Below are 21,108 nucleotides of genomic sequence, written 5' to 3'. Positions count from 1 at the left end.
AATTTTATAGGCTAATTGCAGTCTTTCAAAATTAATATGAAGACTTCCAGTTCTGACCAAGATGGAGTAGACCACCTTCATCTCCAGGTCCTCCTTTGTACAACAGAACCCCCTGGAAAAAATACATAAAATAAGCTTAGGAAGATTTTAAGAGACAGAAAGAAGTAGGAGGACTGCCAAGAGACCCTGAGACTTTAAAAGCTGCACAGCAGTGAGTTCTCTAGTTCTCTTATCGTACTCCAAACAGGACGCTATACAAGTCTCCAACCCAGAATGGCCAACAGGCATAAACAAAATAAGCATGAGCAAAACCTGTTTTGCCAAGACACAGGACAGGGAAAAGAGCAGCCTAACAAAACAGCAAATCTTTTTGACTATATTCACTCTATTCCAGCCAAAGATCAGTAGAAACCCTGCTGTCTATAGTTTCAATAGGGTAAACAGGGAGCTGAAGTTCCACTTTCACCTAGCAGAAGCAGATAGTGCTCCAATCCCCCCACCAAAGTAGTGTCAGCAAAGCTGAATGGTGAGCAGAACTTCCACCTCCCACCAGTATTAACAAGACTAAATAAGACAGCAAGAACTAGATTTGTTCATCACTCCACTTTTCCCCACCCCTACTGTCAGTGTGGCCCAGTGGGAAGATGAACCTCCATTCCCACTGAGCAGAAATAAGAATGAATGAAGCAGTATTAGTCAAGACTGGTAGGCAGTGGTCCTCTCTACCCCTAGGGTCAGCAGGGCCCAATGGTGAGCACAGCCTCCACTTCCATTCAGCAAAGCATAGTGTGAAATAGGACTAGTCAACATTCTATTCTCCCCCTCCACAAGTATCAACAGATCCCTGTAGAAAGATGAATGCCTACTCAGCTAGCATCAATACAATAAAACAAAGTGCTGGAAGGCAGATTTACTTGGAATGTGCATGTCCCTTCCCCTTGCCGTGATGCCAGAAGGGTCAAGAAGGGAAGTAAGATTCCACCTTACTCTACAGCAACAAGATGGTGTGAGTTGGTCCTCCCTTCATTTTGCCCCTCCCTAGTTCAGTGGAGCCCAAAGAAGAGATGAGTTTATATCACCAGTATGAGCCAAGGAGACAGTAAAAGGCAGTGCGCCGATTTTGCTGGGAAAATGTCACTGGGACCAAGACCAGAATCTCACGGGCCTCTGGGCCAATAAAAGAGGTAACATGTGTCATCAGAGTCCCAGAAGGGAAGGAGAGAGAACGTAGAACTAAAAAGATATTTGAAGAAAGAATGAACGAAAACTAGCCAAACTTAGTGAAAGACATAAAACTACAGATTCAAGAAACTAGGAAATATATCCCTCCAAATCCAGGCTAAGACACATCATAATTAAACCACTGAAAAACAAAGGAAAATTATTTAAAGCAGCGCAGGGAAAAATATCCATGGAGCAACATAAATTCTAATGACAGCAGATTTCTCATCTGAAACAACTGCTGGTGAGGTAGAAGTGGCACATTTTTCAGGGACTGAAAGAACTATCAACTGCAAATTCTATATTCAGGGAAACTATCCCTCAGGAATGAAGAGTACATAAAGGCAAGTCTCAGATGAAGCAAAAACTCTAAGAATATATCAGTAGCAAACCTGCCATTGAAGAATGGCTAAAGGAAGCCTCCTAAAGAAAAACGAGTAAGAGGTTAAAAAAAATAAAAATCAAACAGAAAAGAATACTGAAATGAGTAAAAATGGAGGTAAATAAACTACTCTTCTCATTTTATTGAATCATGTTTGAAAATAAAACAAAAAATTAAAATGCCATTTTGATGTAGGAAACAATATAATTAAGACAATTACACTTAAAGTAGACAGAATAAAGGGAACCAATGAGAAGGTTTTTACATTTCACTCACAGTGGTAAACACCAAAGCCAGTAATGATAACTTATATATGTATAATGTAATACATGTAATACCTACATGTATTACAATATAATACCTAAGGCAACAACTATAAAAGAAAAACCTATACAAATCAATATACTCCAAAACACTATAAATCAGTCAACATGGAATCATAAAAAAATGTTTTTTACCCATAAGAAAGCAAGAAATAGGAAACAGTGGAAAGAGAAGCAGAGAAAACAGGAAAATAATAAAATGACATACCTATACCCTACCCTAACAATACCAATAATTACTTTATAACATGTCTAAATATACAAAATGACAAAGATTAGCACAGTATATTAATAAATACACTTGAATTATATGTAATCTATAAGAAATCACTTAAATACAAGGTCATAGGTAAATTCAAACTGAAAGGATGGAAAAAGATGCACCATGCAAATATTAACAAGGAAAGCAGGAGTAGTTATATTAATTTCAGATACAGTAGATGTCAGAGTAAAGAAATTAACTAAAGAAATAAAAACACATTATATGATGATAAAAGCATTCTACAATGAAGATATACACCCCTAAATACGTACACATCAAACAACAGAAATTCAAGATACACAGAGAAAAAGCTAATAAGGCTGAAAGGAAAAAGACAAGAATCTACAATTATACCTGAAGACTTCTTTAAAAAAAAAAAAGATTTTATTTATGTATTCGTAAGACACAGAGAGAGAGAGGCAGAGACACAGGCAGAGGGAGAAGCAGGCTCCATCACAGAGCCTGATGTGGGACTCGATCCCAGGTCTCCAGGATCACACCCTGGGCCAAAGGCAGCACTAAACGGCTGAGCCACCAGGGCTGCCCTATTTGGAGACTTCTAGGCCAGTTTTACCTCAATACAAAAACACATAAAGACAATACATACAAATAAAAATAACTATATTTCTCATGAACTTAGATGTAAAAAATCATCAACAAAATATGGGCATATCAAATCTAGTAATATATAAAAAGAATTACAAGCCATAATCAAGTGGAATTAATTTCAGGTATATGCAAACCTGTCTCAAATTTCAAAAAAATCAATGTAATCCACTGCTGTCAACAGACTAAACAAGGAAAATCATATGATCCCATTAACTGATACAGAAAAAGTATTTCATAAAATCCAATACCCATTTGTGAGAAAAACTTATTAAACAAACAATAAGGGATCCCTGGGTGGCGCAGCGGTTTGGCGCCTGCCTTTGGCCCAGGGCGCGATCCTGGAGACCCTGGATCGAATCCCACGTCGGGCTCCCGGTGCATGGAGCCTGCTTCTCCCTCTGCCTGTGTCTCTGCCTCTCTCTCTCTCTCTGTGACTATCATAAATAAATAAAAATTAAAAAAAAAATAAAAAAAATAAACAAACAATAATATAGAACTTATTCAACTTGATTTAAAAAAAAAAAGGCAACTACAAAAAAAATATAGCTATGTGCACGCAAGTGACTCAGTCAGTTAAGCGTCTGCCTTCAGCTCAGGTCATGATCTCAAGGTCCTGGTATTGAGTCCCAGATCAAGCTCCCTCTGCTCAGTGGGAGTCTGCTTCTCCCTCTTCCTCTGCTACTCCCCTACTGCTCATGTTCTCTCTCTCCTCTCTCTTTCAAATGAATAAATAAATCTTAAAAATAAAAAAGGAAAGGAAGAAATAAAACTATCCCTATTTTCAGATGACATGTCTACACAGAAAATCCCAAACAATATATATAAAAATTCCAGAATAATTACATAAATTCAGTAAAAGAATTCAATACAATTCAATACAAATCCACTGCATTTGTGTATACTGACAGTGAACATGTGGAAACTGAAATCAAAAACAATTTACAATTACACTTGGACACCTGGGTAGCTCAGTCAGTTAAGTGTCCACCTCTGGCTTGGGTCACAATCCCAGGGTCCTGGGATGGAGCTACAAGTCTACCTCCCTGCTCAGCAGGGAGTCCCCTCTTCCCTCTTCCTCTTTCCCTACCCTCCACTTGTGCTCTCTCTTTCTCAAATAAATAAAAATCTTTTCAAAAATTTACAATTAAAATGAAGAAAATGAAATATTTAGTAGTAAGTCCAAAAAAAAGGTACAGTATGTGTATACTAAAATTACAAAAGGCTGATGAAAAAAAGACCTATAAATGGAAAGGCATGTTCATTAGAAAATGAATATTGATTAGAAAATTCAGCTTAGTAAAAATGTCAATTCTCTCTAAAATGATCAACAGCTGTTATGTAATTCCTATCAAAACACCAGCAATAATTTTTTTAGATACTAGAGAAGCTTATTCTAAAATTTATACATACACAAACTAAAAGGGCTAAAAACAACTTTTTAAACAAAGAATAAAGTAAAAGCAATCACTCTACTCAATGTTAAGGCTTACCACAGACGAGAGTAATCAGAACAGTACAGTATGGATGAAACAACAGACACCCAGATCAACGAAATAAAATATAAAACCCAGAAATTCACCCACACAAATATGCCCAATTGATTTTTAACAAAATTTCAAAAGAGATTTTTCTAACAAATGGTGGTGAAGCAACAAGACATCCATAGGCAAAAACGTAAACGTCCATTTAAAGCCCACACTTCACCCAAAAAATTAACTTAAAATGTGTCACTAATTTAAGATGTAAAACTATAAAGCCTTTAGGAAAAATAAAAAAGAAACTTTCAAACATATGGCTAGACAATGAGTTCTGACACTTGACACCGAAAGCATGGATCCACAAACAGGAGGCCTCATGGACCTCATCAAAACTGTAAATTTTTTCTTACAACAAACTCTGTGAAGACAAAAGATTAAAAAAGCAGTCCAACAAAGGACTGTCTAGAACATATAAATAACTTCCAAAATTCAACAGTAATATTACATATAATACAAGCAGAAAATAGGCAAAAGACATGAAGAAACATTACACTGAAGGGTATATACAAGTGACAAATAAGTACATAAAAGATAATCAACGTCATTAGCCATTAGAGAAATGTAAATTAAAAACCACAATGAGAGATCACTATATACCTATCAGAATGGCTAAATAAAGTACTGTGAAAATTCTACATACTAAAACGGATACGGGGAATTCAGGGTTACAAGGGTTTATTAAAGGGTATGAGATTTCTTTTTTTTTTCCTTTCCAGTTCTACTGAGATATAACTGACATATAACATTGTATTAGTTTAAGGTACAACATATTGTTTGATATATGTATGTACTGAGAAATGATTACCAAAATAAGTTTAGCTAATAATATCCAGCACCTCACCTAGTTACAATTATTTTTTCTTGAGATAAGAACTTCTAAGACTTACTCTCTTAGCAACTTTCAAGTACATACACACCACATGTTCTTTATCCACATGTTCTTTATATCATGGATCAATGGGCACTAAAATTATTTATTTTGACTAATGCAAATAATGTTGCTATGAACAAAGAGTATAGGATCTTTACAAGGTAGTGCTTTCGTTTCTTTTGGATATATACCCAGAGGTGGAATTGCTGGATCATATGGCAGTTTTAATTTTTTGAGGAAACCCCATATTGTTTTCCATAGTGGTTGTAACAATTTACATTCCCACCAACAATGTACCCAGGTACTGTTTCCTCTACATTCTAACATTTTTTCAATCTCTTGTCTATTTGATGACAACCACTCTGACAGATGTGAAAGGTGATATCTCACTGAGATTTTGATTAATGATGTTGTGTACCTTTTTAGGTATCTGAGGCTAGCTGGATATCATTTTTGGAAAAATATTTATTCAGATCCTCTGCCCATTTTTTAAATTATATTGCTTCTTTTTTGCTATAGAGTTGCATGACTTCTTTATATGTTTTGGATATTATTAACCCTAATCACATATGATTTGCAAGTATTTTCTCCCATTCTGTAGGTTACCTCTTCATTTTGTTGGTTTCCTTTCGCTATGTGGAGCTCCTTAATTTGATGTAGTACCACTTGCTTTTTGCTTCTGTTACCTTTGCCTTTGGTGTCAAATCCAAAAAATCACTGCCAAGAGATATCTTTTTGAGGTGATGAAGATAATTGACTGTGACTATGGTACTACATATGTGTGACTATACTAAAGATAGATGAATTGTATATTTTTTAATTGTATATTTTAAATGGATGAATTGTATATGAGCTGAATCTTAACAAAGATGGTATAAAAATTAATATGAAAAAAATTAATAGGAAAAAAGTAGGCTGATTTCTGAAACTTATTCCTGAAAAACTGAAAACTTACATCACTGTGCAAACTACTTTTCTGATTGGGTATCAAGATCATACCACCACATGAGTCACTAATGGGAAGGGATTTTATTTCAAGGGGAAAAAAATTCCTTACAAAATGCACATCCTCCTGAGAATGTTAACTCACTATTCTATTTTTAAAAATATAATGACTGTGTTAGTATTGTATTTTATATTTTAAAATAAAGATAAGACAGACCTGTAATCTTTTATTTCAAAGGTCTGGACTTGGAAATCTCCAAGGGGAAAGTATGTTTAAATTTATTTTGTACTTTTTTAACTTTTTATTACAAAGATACCCAAACATGCAATATAGGAAAAATAGTCTTATGAGCCCCATGTTCCAATCATCCGCTTATTATCAACATTCTGATGCTGTTATTTCATCTAGTCCCCCTTCCCCATTGTTTTTCTGAAAGGTTTTAAAACAAATTCTAGACATCATTATCATTTCTGTAAATACTCAGTATGTGTCTTTAGAAGGATTTTTTTTAAATATAAAAATATCATTATGGCAAACAAAATTAATATTATACCTTAAATCATACACTATCCAAGTTGTAATCAATTTTCATCCATATTAAACTTAAAAAAATTTAGCATGTTAAACCCACTAGTCTTTTTTTTCTTTCAAGATTTTATTTAAATTGAAATTAATTAACATATCCTGTAGTATTAGTTTCAGGGGTAGAATTTAGTTGCATACAACACCCAGTGTTCAGTATCTTACTCTATTTTTCCTTCCTTTCCCTAAGTCCATCCATTTTGTTTCTTAAATTCCACATACGAGTGAAATCATATGATTTCTTGTCTTTCTCTGACTTGTCTTTCTCTGACTTATTTCACTTAGCATAATACACTCTAGTTCCATCCACATTGTTGCAAAAGGCAAGATTTCATTTTTTTGATGTAATATTCCATTATACACACACACACACACACACACACACACACACACAATCTTCTTTATCCATTTATCAGTGGATAGACATTTGTCTTTTAAATATATATATATATATATATATATATATATTATATATATATATAAATAAGAGGGGTCGCCATGGTTACCACCACATCCATTATCCTGCTGAAGCACAACTTTTCTGAGGAGGAGACCTGTGAAGGCTGCACTAATGCAGTCAGGTGCTCAACAAGCTAGGAGGAATTGAGCTTGACATTGACCTGCCCAACAAGAAGCTTTGCATCAAATCTGAGCATAGTGTAAACACTCTGCTGGAGACCCTGGGGAAAAGAGGAAAGGCTATTTCCTACTTCACCCCTAGTAACAAGGACCTGAACCCCTGGACCCAAGATGGACCAAAGAGAACAGGACACTTATCCTCTCCTGACTTCCAGACAGACTTGGGGCCTGGCAGTCCTGATCAGCAATGGGAGTTCCTGCAGAGATCCTCTCTTGCACTGCTGCTCCCTAGCTTCCCTGCAATAAAATTGAGCCACTTTTGTTGGGGAAGTGAGGATAATATATATAAAAATATAAAATGAACCTTATAAAACTCATAGATATCAAAAGAAAAAAATTATGTATGAAATTAAGTTTAACAAAAAATTTTAGTTTCCACTTAATTTAACTGGCTCACCCTTAGGAGCAGTATGATTAATAACTTTACTTTTTAAAGGAAGAAAAACACCACCACTTTCAAAGCTTTCTTATAGAAAGAAATACTGCTTAACACTTGGACATAGTCCATAACCAAAATGATGGCCAACACAAATACTATCATGTAAAAAAAAGAAAAAGTGAAATAACTGAAGCAAATCAAAGAGGAATGCTTATCAAAATAGAAACTAACACAGATCTCTTAGACACTAAGAAAATAGCTATGAACAAATTACACTTTTAAGGAAACTTCAGTAAAAACTATATTGAAAAATCATTCCCATAATGAAGAACACTAGTTGAGAATGGCAAATCATGCAATTAACCTGTCAGAGAGCTTCGAAATACTTAGAATAATCTTGTAGGTACACTAAACTCAAAATCGTATTTCATATCATAGTTTTTACACTCCAGAATTAAAATCACTTATCACTATATCACTTATCACTATATTTAATTCACTATCACTTATCACTTATCACTTATCACTATATTTAATTCACTAATATTCTGCTTACTATTTATCAATGTTCAAGAAAAATGGTTTCTATTATAATATCCATCTAAGGTTTTGATATTAAGGTTACGCTGGCATCATAAAACAAAATCCACCTTTTTATTCTCAGTAAGAGTTTCTATCTGATTAATGTTGTTTTTATCTTAGAAGTGTGAAAGAATTCACAGTGAAGCCATCTTGACCAGGAAATTTCTTTATGGAAAAATGTTAATTATAGACGCAGATTTTTAAAAAATATTTACTAAATTTCTCCAGGATTTTCTAATTCCTGCTATGAAAGTTTGGTTTCCTCGTGTTTTTCAAGAAATTTGTCACTTTCTCCTGTTTCTAAATTTAGTCTATTATATTGTTCCTCATATACTCTTATTATGTTAGTATCTATGGGATCTCTATCCATGCTCTTACCCTTATTATCTTAACGTCCATGGGATCTCTACCCATACCCTTATTTCATACCTGGTAGTATGCTTTGTCTCTTTTTTTTTCATGATTGGTATTAGAAGTCTATTAATTTTATTAGCTTATTCAAATAATTATCTTTTGGCTCTGCTGACTTTCTCAGTTCTCACCTGCATATTCCCCTTCTTTCTTATATTTCTAGGGTTTAACTTGTTCTTTTCTAATTTCCAGAGACAGGTTTTCTTCTTTTCTAATATATGCAATTGAAGCTAGAAATTTTCCTCAAAGCACAGCATTACCTTAAACCCACATGATTTTAAATGTTAATTTTCACTGAATTCCCATTTGGTAATTTTCATTATGATTTTATCTCTGACTAATGGATTATTCAGAAATACATTTGTAAATTCCAAAACCTTGAGAATTATATGGCTATCTTTTAAAATTCATTTCTAACTTAATTCCACTGTATTCAGGAAGACAAAATGAATTTAATCATCTAACATTTTCCGAAATTTGTTTAATGGCTCAGCATGTGTCAATTTGGTAAATGTTCCATGGGTACTTGGATATATATCTGGACTTAACAGTTACTACCATGACAGTAGCCTATATCAAAATTAACCTCTTCATGCCAAACACAACGATAAAAGCTATACAAACTATATAACTGAATTGTCTAAAGATACTGGAAAGCAACCAAATAGGTGGGATTTGAGGAACTACAATTCCTGAGAAAAGGGAAGGATAACATGAGATCTACATTCACCCCAGAAGTTTTCCCTGAAGACATTTCAAATTCACAATGCCGGTGAAGTGAGTCCTTGCAGAAACCAGCAGTTCTGTCTGGCTGAGACAGATATTGCAGCTCAATGAGTCTAAAACAACTGAGACTTCAAGGGCAAAAATCATGGAGAGGCAGGAACTGCAGGAAAGTAAGCCCAAAAAATCTGTATTTAACCTTCCCTTAGGAGTCTACTAAGCCTGCATACACACGGCAAGACTCCAAGATACCCAGCAAAGAGCAGCAGCTGGGATGCTAATGAGTTAAGCAGATATTATAGCAACTGTAGAGTGCTGAGGAATTAAGAAATGTAGTAGTCGTGGTAAACACCGCAGATTTTCAGTTAAGACACAAAAGGAATAAGGACAAAACTGAAACATATCAATTTTAATAAAACCTCAAACCAACCCTTAAAGAATTAAGGTGACCTGCTTAAACACTACCTCCTTGCTGGAAGAAAAAAACAATATTTTTGAAAGGAGCCTCTATAATTTTAAATACACCAGTTAAACATTCAATTAAATATTATGAGGCAGGCATGCTAAAAACAAACAAAAACAGGGTCAAATAACTAAAAACTCCCCAAAAAATGTTTTTAACATTTAATAACTAAAAACTCCCCAAAAAATGTTTTTAAAGAAACAAACCAACAGGTAGTTTATTTTACTTTTCACATACAGACTTTTCAAACTAGTTATTATTAATATAAGCTAAGACAATGTGGATAGGATACACAGATTAGTGGACTAGAAGACATGTTAGTAAAAAGGTTTCTAGGTTAAAAAAAAAAAAAAGGTTTCCGGTTGAAGCATCAAAAGAAAAAAAAATGGAAAAGAATAAGCATATTTTTACACATATCCATTATGTCAAGATCATTAATGACTTTGTTCACATATCTTACATCTTGATTTTTGTTTGCTTATACTACCAATTTTGAGACAGTTATATTAAAATCTCCTAGTATGAGTATAGATTTTTTCATTTTTCCTTCTGATTATGTCAGTTTTTGCTTTATTATCTTAAAGATGCGTGACATACATATAAATTTGGACTTCTTTTCCAATTCTGCTGAAATACACCTTTATTTTCTTTTAAGATCCTATTTATTTGGGATCCCTGAGTGGCTCAGCGGTTTAGCGCCTGCCTTAGGCCGAGGGTGTGATCCTGGAGTCCCGGGATCGAGTCCCGCGTTGGGCTCCCTGTGAGGAGCCTGCTTTTCCCTCTGCCTATGTCTCTGCCTCTCTCTCTCTCTCTCTCTCTCTCTGTCTCTCATAAATAAATAAAATCTTTTTAAAAATCTAAAAAAAAAAAAGGTCTCCCTCTTCAACTAAATCAACAGAAGTAGTTGGAAGAAGAATGGACCCTCTATCTAACCAAACTCAGCCAGACAAATTAAATCAGTGTTTTTGAGCAAGGATTAAAGCTGTTACAAGGGTTGCCTAATCACTTTCTGTTCCCACCACCAATGAGCATCCTCCTCCACGACTGTGACCCCATATACAAGGGCACCTGGCTAAGACAGTAAATAAGAGCTAAGATCCTGCCGGGCTCCACCCACCAAGCCGAGTTTATTGATGTATGGCTGTGTCTACCCAGACAATGTGACTCCTTTTTCTTGTATCAATTGTACCAAGGCACCTTGTATGGGCTAGAGGCAGTTCTGATCGTTCTTCTACTATATTCCTGTCCTACCCAGGATTATATTCCTCACCTCAGATGGACTGAAGATTCTCATGAACACATTAGGCTTATTGTAAAAGATGCGATATTTGACACAAAATGAAATTAATTTCATAGGTAAACTCCAAATATTACTATAGATATGAATTATGTTTATGTGTGTTTATATACATATAAATATAGTTACATGGATACACATTTCTATATATCAGAAGTTAGCACAACTTAAACTTAGTAAATGTTTAAAATAAAAAATAAAATAAATAAAAATTAAAAAATTATAAATAAAAAAATTACACTGGATTTCTATATAAAAATACTATATGAAGGAAATTTTGTTTTACATTAGACAATCAGTTTTGGTTTTTTATATTCTAAGTTCAGACATTTTTGAGTTAAGAGAGAAAAGAAAATGCCTATGTTCCCATAAGAGATCTGGTTATCTGCTATATTCTTGTTGTCATTACTTCTATTTTTGATTAATAAGAATCATAGTCTCTGGTTGTTCCTTCATGGTACCCATCCTCCCCCTTGTATCAGGATTTCTTTTCCCAAATCAAGACTGATACTATCCAATCTCTTCTTAAAATTTCTTCCTATGATCTCTGCTTTTCCATTGTATACTCCAGGTTTTATATAATAAAGTACAAACACCACTGGTGTCAAAGTCCATGAAGGAAATTCTTATGTGATAAACAGGCCCTCAGAATAACAGTCCAATTTATTTGTGCCCTTTAATTATTTTGATGATATAGAAAACAAATGTGTAAGCAAAGATAAACAGAGTATCATTGTAGTACCAAAATAATATTCAAATATTAATGACATTAAGTGGTGACATTGTATTGCCTAGAGAATGAATTAGTGATCAGTTTTTCTCTACTTTAAGTCAAAAGACTCATAAAGGATCTTATAAATGAACTGACAAAAGAATGATTCTCTTAAAGTTTACACCGGGCAAACCTGAGACTAGAATGATTTGCCTAAGCTTTTATATAGTTTCTAAGATTATCTTATTATTTTAAGGTCATTTTAAGGTACATTAATATTATATAAACTCTATATGCTTCTCCCTGTCTACTACATAAAAAGATTGATTCAAAGTCACTTGCCATTTTGGGGGCACCTGGGTGGCATAGTCAGTTGTGCCTGACTCTTGACTTAGGCTCAGGTCATGATCTCAGAATTGTGAGATCAAACTCCACTTCAGGCTCGTGCTGGGCATGGAACCTGCTTAAGATTCTCTCTCTCTCTCTCTCTCTCTCTCTCTTTCTCCTTCTGCCCTTCCCCCTCCATTAAAAAAAAAGTCACTTGCCATTTTTGCGAGAAGTCTTCTGCACTGTCATTGGTGGGCACGACTGAGCAGATGCTACATCTGAAGCAGCAGGAGAGCCTGTATGATGAGCCTTTACCTTGTCAGCCCAGCTGACACCTGTATGAGCCAGACGGGGAGCAGTCACTGTGCCAGATGAACTCCTATGAAGAAAGTTCCACATTAATAAATCAAACATAAAAGTTAAAAATTTTTTTAATTTAAGTATATACTTAATATTATTCTGGTCTCTATTTACTTCTGATTTTTCTGTTACTTCCTTCCTCTACTAAATTTCAGCTAAGGTTCTTCTTTTTCCAGTTCCTTGTGGTGTAATGTTATTTATTTCAACTATTTTTCTTTTTTTTTTTTTTAATTTTTATTTATTTATGATAGTCACACAGAGAGAGTGAGAGAGGCAGAGACACAGGCAGAGGGAGAAGCAGGCTCCATGCACCGGGAGCCCGACGTGGGATTCGATCCTGGGTCTCCAGGATCGCGCCCTGGGCCTCCAGGATCGCGCCCTGGGCCAAAGGCAGGCGCCAAACCGCTGCGCCACCCAGGGATCCCTCAACTATTTTTCCCTAATACAAGCATTGATAGCCTAAATTTCACTCTAACATCTGCTTTTGTCACATCCCATAGGTTTTAGAATATTGTGTTTTCTTTCTTTTTTTGAGATATATTTTGATTTGCTGTTTGATTTCTTATTTGGCCCACTGCCTGTGCAGCAGTGTGTTAATACTTATATACTAAGAATTTAATATTTACATTGTAAAAAATAAAAAATTTGAAAAAAATTGAAAAAGTGAAAAAATATATACTATGAAATATGCAGCCAATAAAAGAAATGGAATATGCATGAAAAAAAAAAAAGAACTTGGAATGTTTCCAAATAAAAAAGCAGTGTGACATTTTATTCCCCACTAGTTTGGTTATATAAAAGTCACTTTTTAATCACTGATATTTACAATATGATTAAATATACTTAACACAATTCAAACTTGTTTAACTTTCAAAAAAAGTTAAAATCTTAAATATATAATTAATATATAGATTTACTTTAAATATCTTGTCTGTGTGTATATCCACATATACAGAGTACTATATTACCATAGCAATTTAAATCAAATATAGTCATAAATTTATGTTGGTCTAATACTTCATTAACCTAAGATAGTATAATATATGGAAACGGGGATAATATAAAAACTCTCACTCAGTTTAAAAGAAAACTTCAGTTAAATGGGGAACCGTAAAAGATATACAAATATGCCTTAAACATTTTAATTTAAAACTCCTATCTTTTAATAGTATAAATGTGCATTAATTTGTCAATTTTTGACATTGACATTATCAAAACAGGCTTTTTTCTTCTTGTACATTTCTTACATGAACCACGACCACAAGTATAATGCATCATTGGCAACATCCAATTTTGATTTCTTTAAAATGAAGTGAGAATTTAGTGACACCTATTAAACATTCCAAGTATATAAACTCCTCAACTTTAACAATATTTTCCTCAATCTTTCACATCCACTCCTCACGTGATAGCAAAATTTTAAGTCACCTTTATCTTTCTATCTTTCTTTCTTTTCTTTCTATCTAAGAATTTGTCTAAGTTTTCACAAAAACAGTAAACTTATATTTAACTGGTTTACTTAATATTTAAATTCTGAGTTAAAATGATAAAGACAATTTGAAATAAACAAGCAGGATGACCACATATTCTAAGTAAACACTTAACCAGTAAGAGAAAAATGAGTAGATACATTAAACGTAGCCTATGAACCACAATTTTTCAGCACACTGAAAAAAATGTAGGTTTTACAATGATGATAAATACCATTTAATCTAACAATATGATTAGATGAAGATCAACACAAGAACTTTAACCATGCATGCATTAAAGGCTTCCAATGTTAAAACAAAACATGTAATATACAACATTCTAAAAACACAGATCAATAGAATACATTATATAAGTACATCCCTTAAAATGGTGCTTAAATATACAAATATTTGGTTTTGTTTGCTTATATATCTTTCTCCTATTCTACTAAAGTGCAATTATTTTAAGGTTCCAAAGTCCATCAACCTTCACCAAACGCAATACTATCCAATAATCTCTGTTGAAAGCAAAATTTTGGCTCTACTCAGTAAGCTTACTGAGCTCTAAGTGCGAGGTACAATGTTAGGTGCTTGCGATGCAGAAGATAGGACAAAGATACTGCATTAAAGATCAGAGTATAAGTACAAAAAAAGAAACATTAAAAAAGGTTGTAATACACTGCAAATGTAATAATAATACAAGTAGCTGCAGGGTTCAGTAACGAGATGAAAATGACTATGGCATGTCAGGGAGGGGATAAAAAGCAGTTAAGAAAGGTTAGGTTTTAACACAGGAAAGAGAATTGACCAAACTACTTACCACCCCTCCTATTACACATCCAATGTTAACACTTACTCTAAAGAATTAAGAGTCCAAACAAAACTTTGTCTTAAAAACAAATTTCCCCAGGGACATTTTCAGGAAAACAACAGTGATGACTGTTTAACATTATCAGAGGTGGTAATAACATTTAGGGCACACAAGGGGCTGACCAAAAACTTGAAAGAAAATCTGGAGAGTGGAATGGCACAGGAGGCTTTGAAAAGCTCCTACATGTGCCTGGAAATCAAGAAGGCCACATTTATGTACAGAGTTCTGTGCATGCTCTGGAAAGTTCTGAGAATGCCCTAACATCTCACTTGTGATTAAGCCTGAGGCTCTGAGGAAGCAGGAAGTGAATGCCAGAGCACTGAAGGTAGGTACAACACATACACAGAACCAGACAAGATCTAGGACATTTGTTAATTCAAGATATTTAAGACACCTCTGTCAAATCAAGCAGAAACTTTAGTAACTACACATGACAAAGAAAACAGACTTCAGAAAACTAGTTCAAGAGAGTTCTTGAACAAACAGTACCAGTATCACTGCCACCAAACAGCCACAACAACAAATCCTAAAGAGGTAGCAATCTGATCTCCAAAGCTGCCACCATTATTTAAAATATCCAATTACGGAGGCAGCCCAGGTGGCTCAGCAGTTTAGAGCCGCCTTCAGCCCAGGGCCTAATCCTGGAGACCCAGGATCAAGTTCCACGTTAGGCTCCCTGCATGGAGCCGGCTTCTCCCTCTGCCTGTGTCTCTGCCTCTCTCTCCCTCTCTCTCTCTCTGTCTCTCATGAATAAATAAATAAAATCTTTTTTAAAATAAATAAATAAAAATAAAATAAAATATCCAGTTACAATAAAAAAAACTCACAAGACATACAAATAAAGAGGATGGTATGATCCATTCATACACACCTAAAAAAAGAGTAATTGAAACTGTCCTCAAGGAAACCAAGACACTGGGCTTAATAGACTTTAAATCAGGTACTATAATTATCTTCAAAGAATACTGAAGAACAAAAGAAAATTGTGTCTAAAAAACTAAAGTATGCAAAAAAAATGCTTCACCAACTATAGTATCAATAAAGAGAAAGTAAATAAAAAAGTACTACAAAGATATTCTGGAGTTGAAAAATATAGTAACTGCAATGAAAAATTCACCAGAGAGACTCAACAGCAGATTTGAGCCAGCAAAATAAAGAATAGGCAACCTTGAAAAGAGGACAATTAAGATTATCTGAGAAACAGGATGAAAAAAGAATGCATAATAATGAATAGAGTCTCAAAGACCTGTGGAATACTGTCACAAGTACCAACATAGGTAAAGTGGGATTCCCAGGAAAGAGAAAGGTGCAAAAAGGATATCTGCAGAAATGGACAAAAACTTCCCATATTTGATGAAAAACAATCATCTATACATCCAAAAAGTCCAATGAACTTCAAAAATAGAATATACTCAGAAGTCGACACCTAGATACATCACAAACTACCCAAAGACAAAGAGAAAATCATGAAAGCAGCAAGAGATAAGTGAGGCATTTCAAAATGGATCCCTAGCAAGAGTGACAAATGCTTTCTCATCAGAAACCATTAAGTCAAAAAAAAAAAAAAAAAGAGAGAGAGAGAGAGAAACCATTAAGTCAGAAGGAAGCCTGGATGGTGCAGTCAGTCAAGTATCCAACTCTTGGTTTCAGCTCAGGTCATGATCTCAGTCATGAGATCAAGCCCCAAGTCCTGACTCTGTGCTCAGCACAGAGTCTGCTTGGGATTTTCACTCTGCCCTTCCCACCGTTCTCTCCCTCCCTCGCTCTCTCTCAAAAAATAAATCTTTAAAAAAAATTAAAAATTTAAAACATAAAGAAGGAGGTGAGAGGACATATTCAAAGTTGGAAAGAAAAAGACTTTCAACCAAGAATTCTATCTACTACAAAGTTATCCTTTCAAAACTGAAGGACAAATTAATATATTCTCAGAAAAACAAAAACTGAGAAAAACTGTCAGTAGCAGACCTGCCCAACAAGATTCTAAAGGGAGTCCTTCAGGCCAAAACGAGAGGACACTAAACAATAACTTGAATCCACATGAAGATATAAGGACCACTAATAAAAATAACTACATAGGTAATACAAAATAATTTCTAAATGTATTTTTTGTTTATAACTTTTTTCTATCTGATTTAAAATATAACTGCATTAACAATAATTATAAAACTGCACTGATGGGATTACAATGCATAAAGATAAAATTTTCATGACAGTAATACAGTTTATGATATATATTTAGATCTTTTGTTGTAAAAGAAATTGTCAGTTCATGTTACGAATCATTTAGTATGAATATGTTTATGGGTTTTAATTTTTGGATCCTAATTATAGTTGATATTACATTTCCTAAAAGTTAAACTTTACTGTCCTGGATTTCTTTTAACTTTTTAATCAAATAATTTTGAATTCATACACAAACATATACAAGTTTTTTTTTTATACTAGTATATCAGTTTTATTATCCACAGAAAATAATTTACTGTAATGCAAGCCTTAGCAGGCTTTTTTGCATTCATCTCACCCAAAATTTAAGCTTCTTCGAGCATTTGATGTTACACTTATTCTATCTGTCGATGGACTTGGAATCACATGACGTCCCGGAGACATCTTCTTCACCTCCCAAGCCAAAGAAGTTGGTCTGTCAATTCAAGACATATGACAGATTAAATCAACAGAGAAAAAAAAGAAAAACCTAATCTTTTCTTTTGGTTGCTAGTGGGTGAAAACATAATCAGGTCACAATTTTTCCCTAGAGCACTGTTCACCAGAAAGTTACCATATTACCCAGGAAGCTACATAGATGATGCATGGTCTGGGATTTTTCATCCACAGCACAGCAACATAACCCTACTTATCTAAAAAGGCCACGAGTTTACAAAGACATGACATATCATGCTTATATTTTAAAAGCCTCCACTTAAAAACATATTAAAAAGACAACGGTACTAATTCAGGCTACTTCTACAACTCAACCTGTGCCGTCCTGGAAAACCAAGTGTGTAGAAGAGAGATCAAGAAGAAAAACAGTTGTGAGAGTTAAATGAAGAACACACAGGAAAATCTGAAGTCTCCTTTCCTCTACATGAGAGTGGGAGTATAAACATTTCCTTGTTCTTTGCTGGGAAAGCCTAGTTCTCCTTCATTGGCCCCAGAACCTTGACAGGATGCTCAAAATGTTTTTCTCAAGCAGCATTTTCTCTATGCCTAATGGCCTCAGGTGACCCTCCATAACTCCCTCAGAATCTTCCCTCCCTATTACTCTCCATTCAATCAGTGGCTGTGATTTTTTTCCTCACATTTAGAAGTGGTATTTGTTGGGGCACCCACATGGTTCAATTAAACATTCAACTCTTGATTTTGGCTTGGGTCATGATCTCAGCTCAGCATGGAGCCTGCTTGAGATTCTCTCTCCCCCTCTTCTCTGCCTCTCCTCAAACTCTCTCTCTCTCTAAAAACAAAGTGACATTTCTTGTTAGAAAATTCAGTCAGATAAAAGATTATCCAAATAAAGTCTAAAGCTTTTGACAATTTATTATCAAATCACCTTTCAGAAAGCTTGTGACAAATTATAGTTCTACCAAATGAAAAGTGCCCATTTACCTTCAAACTTGCCAACAGTGATGATCTTGTTTTAAAAATTTTAATGGCTTGTGAAAAATATGGCACTGGTTGCAAAGTCTAAAATAATTACTACCTGGCACTTTACAGGAAAAGTTTGCTGACTCCTATGCTAGAATTTCAGTCTTGTTAGGAATGCTTCTTCTTTTTAAAAAATATTTATTTATTTATTTATTTAGGAGTAGGGGAAGAGCACAAATGGGGGGGGCACAGAGGGGGAGGAGGGTGGAGAGAATATCTCAAGTCACGAGTTCTTTTTCATACAGAAATTTTGATAACAGTATCTTTTAATTCATTAGCAAATTATGTTTGTTTTTAAAATTATATATTTTTATTATCATTACTAGTGAGGCTGAACTTTTTTTACCAGCCATTTAAATGTCTTCTTTTGGGGGGGGGGGGGTGCCTGAGTGGTTCCATGGGTTCAGTGTCCAACTCTTGATTTCAGCTCAAGTCATAATCTCAGGGTACTGAGACTGAACTCCGAGTCGGGCTCCATGCCTTCTGTAGTGCCTGCTTCTCTCCCTCTCCTTCTGCCCCTCCTCCTGCTTGTACACACCCTCTTTCTCAAACAAATAAATCTTTTAAAATTTACCCCAAAGGTACAGATGCAGTAAAACGCCAGGACACCTGCACCTTGATGTTTATAGCAACAATGTCCACAATAGCCAAACTGTGGAAGGAGCCTCGACGTCCATCAAAAGATGAATGGATAAAGAAGTTGTGGTCTACGTATATACAATGGAATATTCCTCAGCCATTAGAAACGACAAATACCCACCATTTGCTTCAACGTGGACGGAACTGGAGGGTATTATGCTGAGTGAAGTAAGTCAATCAGAGAAGGACAAATATTATATGGTCTCATTCATTTGGGGAATATAAAAAATAGTGAAAGGGAATAAAGGGGAAAGGAGAGAAAATGGGTGAAAATATCAGTGAGGATGACAGAAGACGAGAGACTCCTAACTCTGGGAAACGAACAAGGGGTAGTGGAAGGGGAGGTGGGCGGGGGGTTGGGGTAACTGGGTGATGGGCACTGAGGGGGGCACTTGACGGGATGAGCACTGGGTGTTATACTACATGTTGGCAAATTGAACTCCAATAAAAAAAATAAAATAAAAAATAAAATTTTTAAAAATGTATAAAATAAAAAATAAATTTCTTCTTTGGGATTTGTGTGTTGGTATCTTTTGCAACATTTTCTAATTGATTTGAAATCATTTACTACTACTATTATTATTACTATAATGGCTACATATCCTTAGCATAGATGACATAACTTTAAATTTTAATTTTTTTATATAGAAAGGCATATTTTATTCCTATGAAATCAAGCCTATTAATGCTTTTCCTTTGTGGTTTCTGCCTTTGTCTTGTAAAGCACTTACCCATAATAAAAATATATAAGTATTTATCTATATTTTCTTTTCTATGTACAATTGCAGTTTTTACATGTGAATCTCAAATGAAACTCTTTTTTAAGATTTTATTTATTTATTTGAGAGAGAGAGAGAGAGGCAGAGACACAGGCAGAGGGAGAAGCAGGCTCCATGCAGGAAGCCCGACGTGGGACTCAATCTCAGGTCTCCAGGATCATGCCCTGGGCTGAAGGTGGTGCTAAACTGCTGAGCCATGGGGACTGCCCTCAAATGAAAAATTTTTTAAAGATTTTATTTATTTATTTGAGGGAGAGAGGGAGGGAGCACAAGCAGGGTAGGGCCAAACGGAGAAGCAGACTCCTTGCAGAGCAGGGAGCCCAACACAAGGCTCAATTCCAGGCCCCTGGGATCATTACCTGAGCTGAAGGCACTTAATGGACTGGGCCACCCAGACACCCCTCAAATGAATTTTGATGCATGAGTTGAGGAATGTAAGATGAATAATGCCACCTACAGGGAATTTAAGGTTGCCTTCTAGATCTAGGGAGCTGTCTCAAGAAGCAAAGAGTAGATAATAAGCTGATAACTGGTTAAGATAAACAGAGATGTCTCAGGTATATTTCTGAACCATGGTACTAGGACAGACTTAACTTTGGACTTGGCCTCAGAATCTTTCTTAATACAATTCTCAACACACCCATCACTACCTGATTGGAATTTATAAGCAAGCAAAAAAAAAAAAAAAATTCTAGCTTTTTCTGTATTGGTAGTTATAGACCCTTTTGGATATAAGAAACAAACTCAATCAAGTTAAATTTAAATAGAAAAAGAAAAAATATTTCTCTAAGGATATAAACTATATAAGGTCAAGGACATCCAAAGTAATGAGCACCGGGTATTATATGCAACTAATGAATCACTAAATCCTACCTCTGACACTAAAAGAAGAAGAGACAAAAAATATAAAATTAAAATAAATAAAATAAAATAAAATAAAATAAAATAAAATAAATAAAATAAAATAAAATAATAAAATTAAAATAAAATAAAATAAAATAAGAAGAGACGAAACAAAACAAAGGAAACAGATGGCTATGAGGGGGGAGTGAAGAGGTGAAATAGGTGAAGGGGAATAAGGTAT

General features: G+C 34.7%; 1 protein-coding gene across 9 annotated transcripts in view; it reads right to left on the bottom strand.

Annotated features, from left to right (window-relative positions):
* The window catches only part of SCAPER (S-phase cyclin A associated protein in the ER), a 432,460-nt gene that overhangs the window by 342,282 nt on the left and 69,070 nt on the right, over positions 1-21,108 (bottom strand). For all 9 annotated transcript variants that reach the window (XM_038581073.1, XM_038581077.1, XM_038581076.1 and 6 more), the window contains 2 exons: positions 17,489-17,605; positions 12,486-12,646 (listed from right to left, as the gene is read on the bottom strand). In XM_038581073.1, coding sequence (XP_038437001.1) covers positions 12,486-12,646; positions 17,489-17,605 — 278 coding nt within the window. The remainder of the gene's footprint in view (positions 1-12,485; positions 12,647-17,488; positions 17,606-21,108) is intronic.

This window comes from Canis lupus, chromosome 30 (genome assembly GCF_011100685.1).
Source record: "Canis lupus familiaris isolate Mischka breed German Shepherd chromosome 30, alternate assembly UU_Cfam_GSD_1.0, whole genome shotgun sequence".
NCBI classification, from domain to species: Eukaryota; Metazoa; Chordata; class Mammalia; order Carnivora; family Canidae; genus Canis; species Canis lupus.
This window is presented reverse-complemented; position numbering and strand designations above follow the sequence as displayed.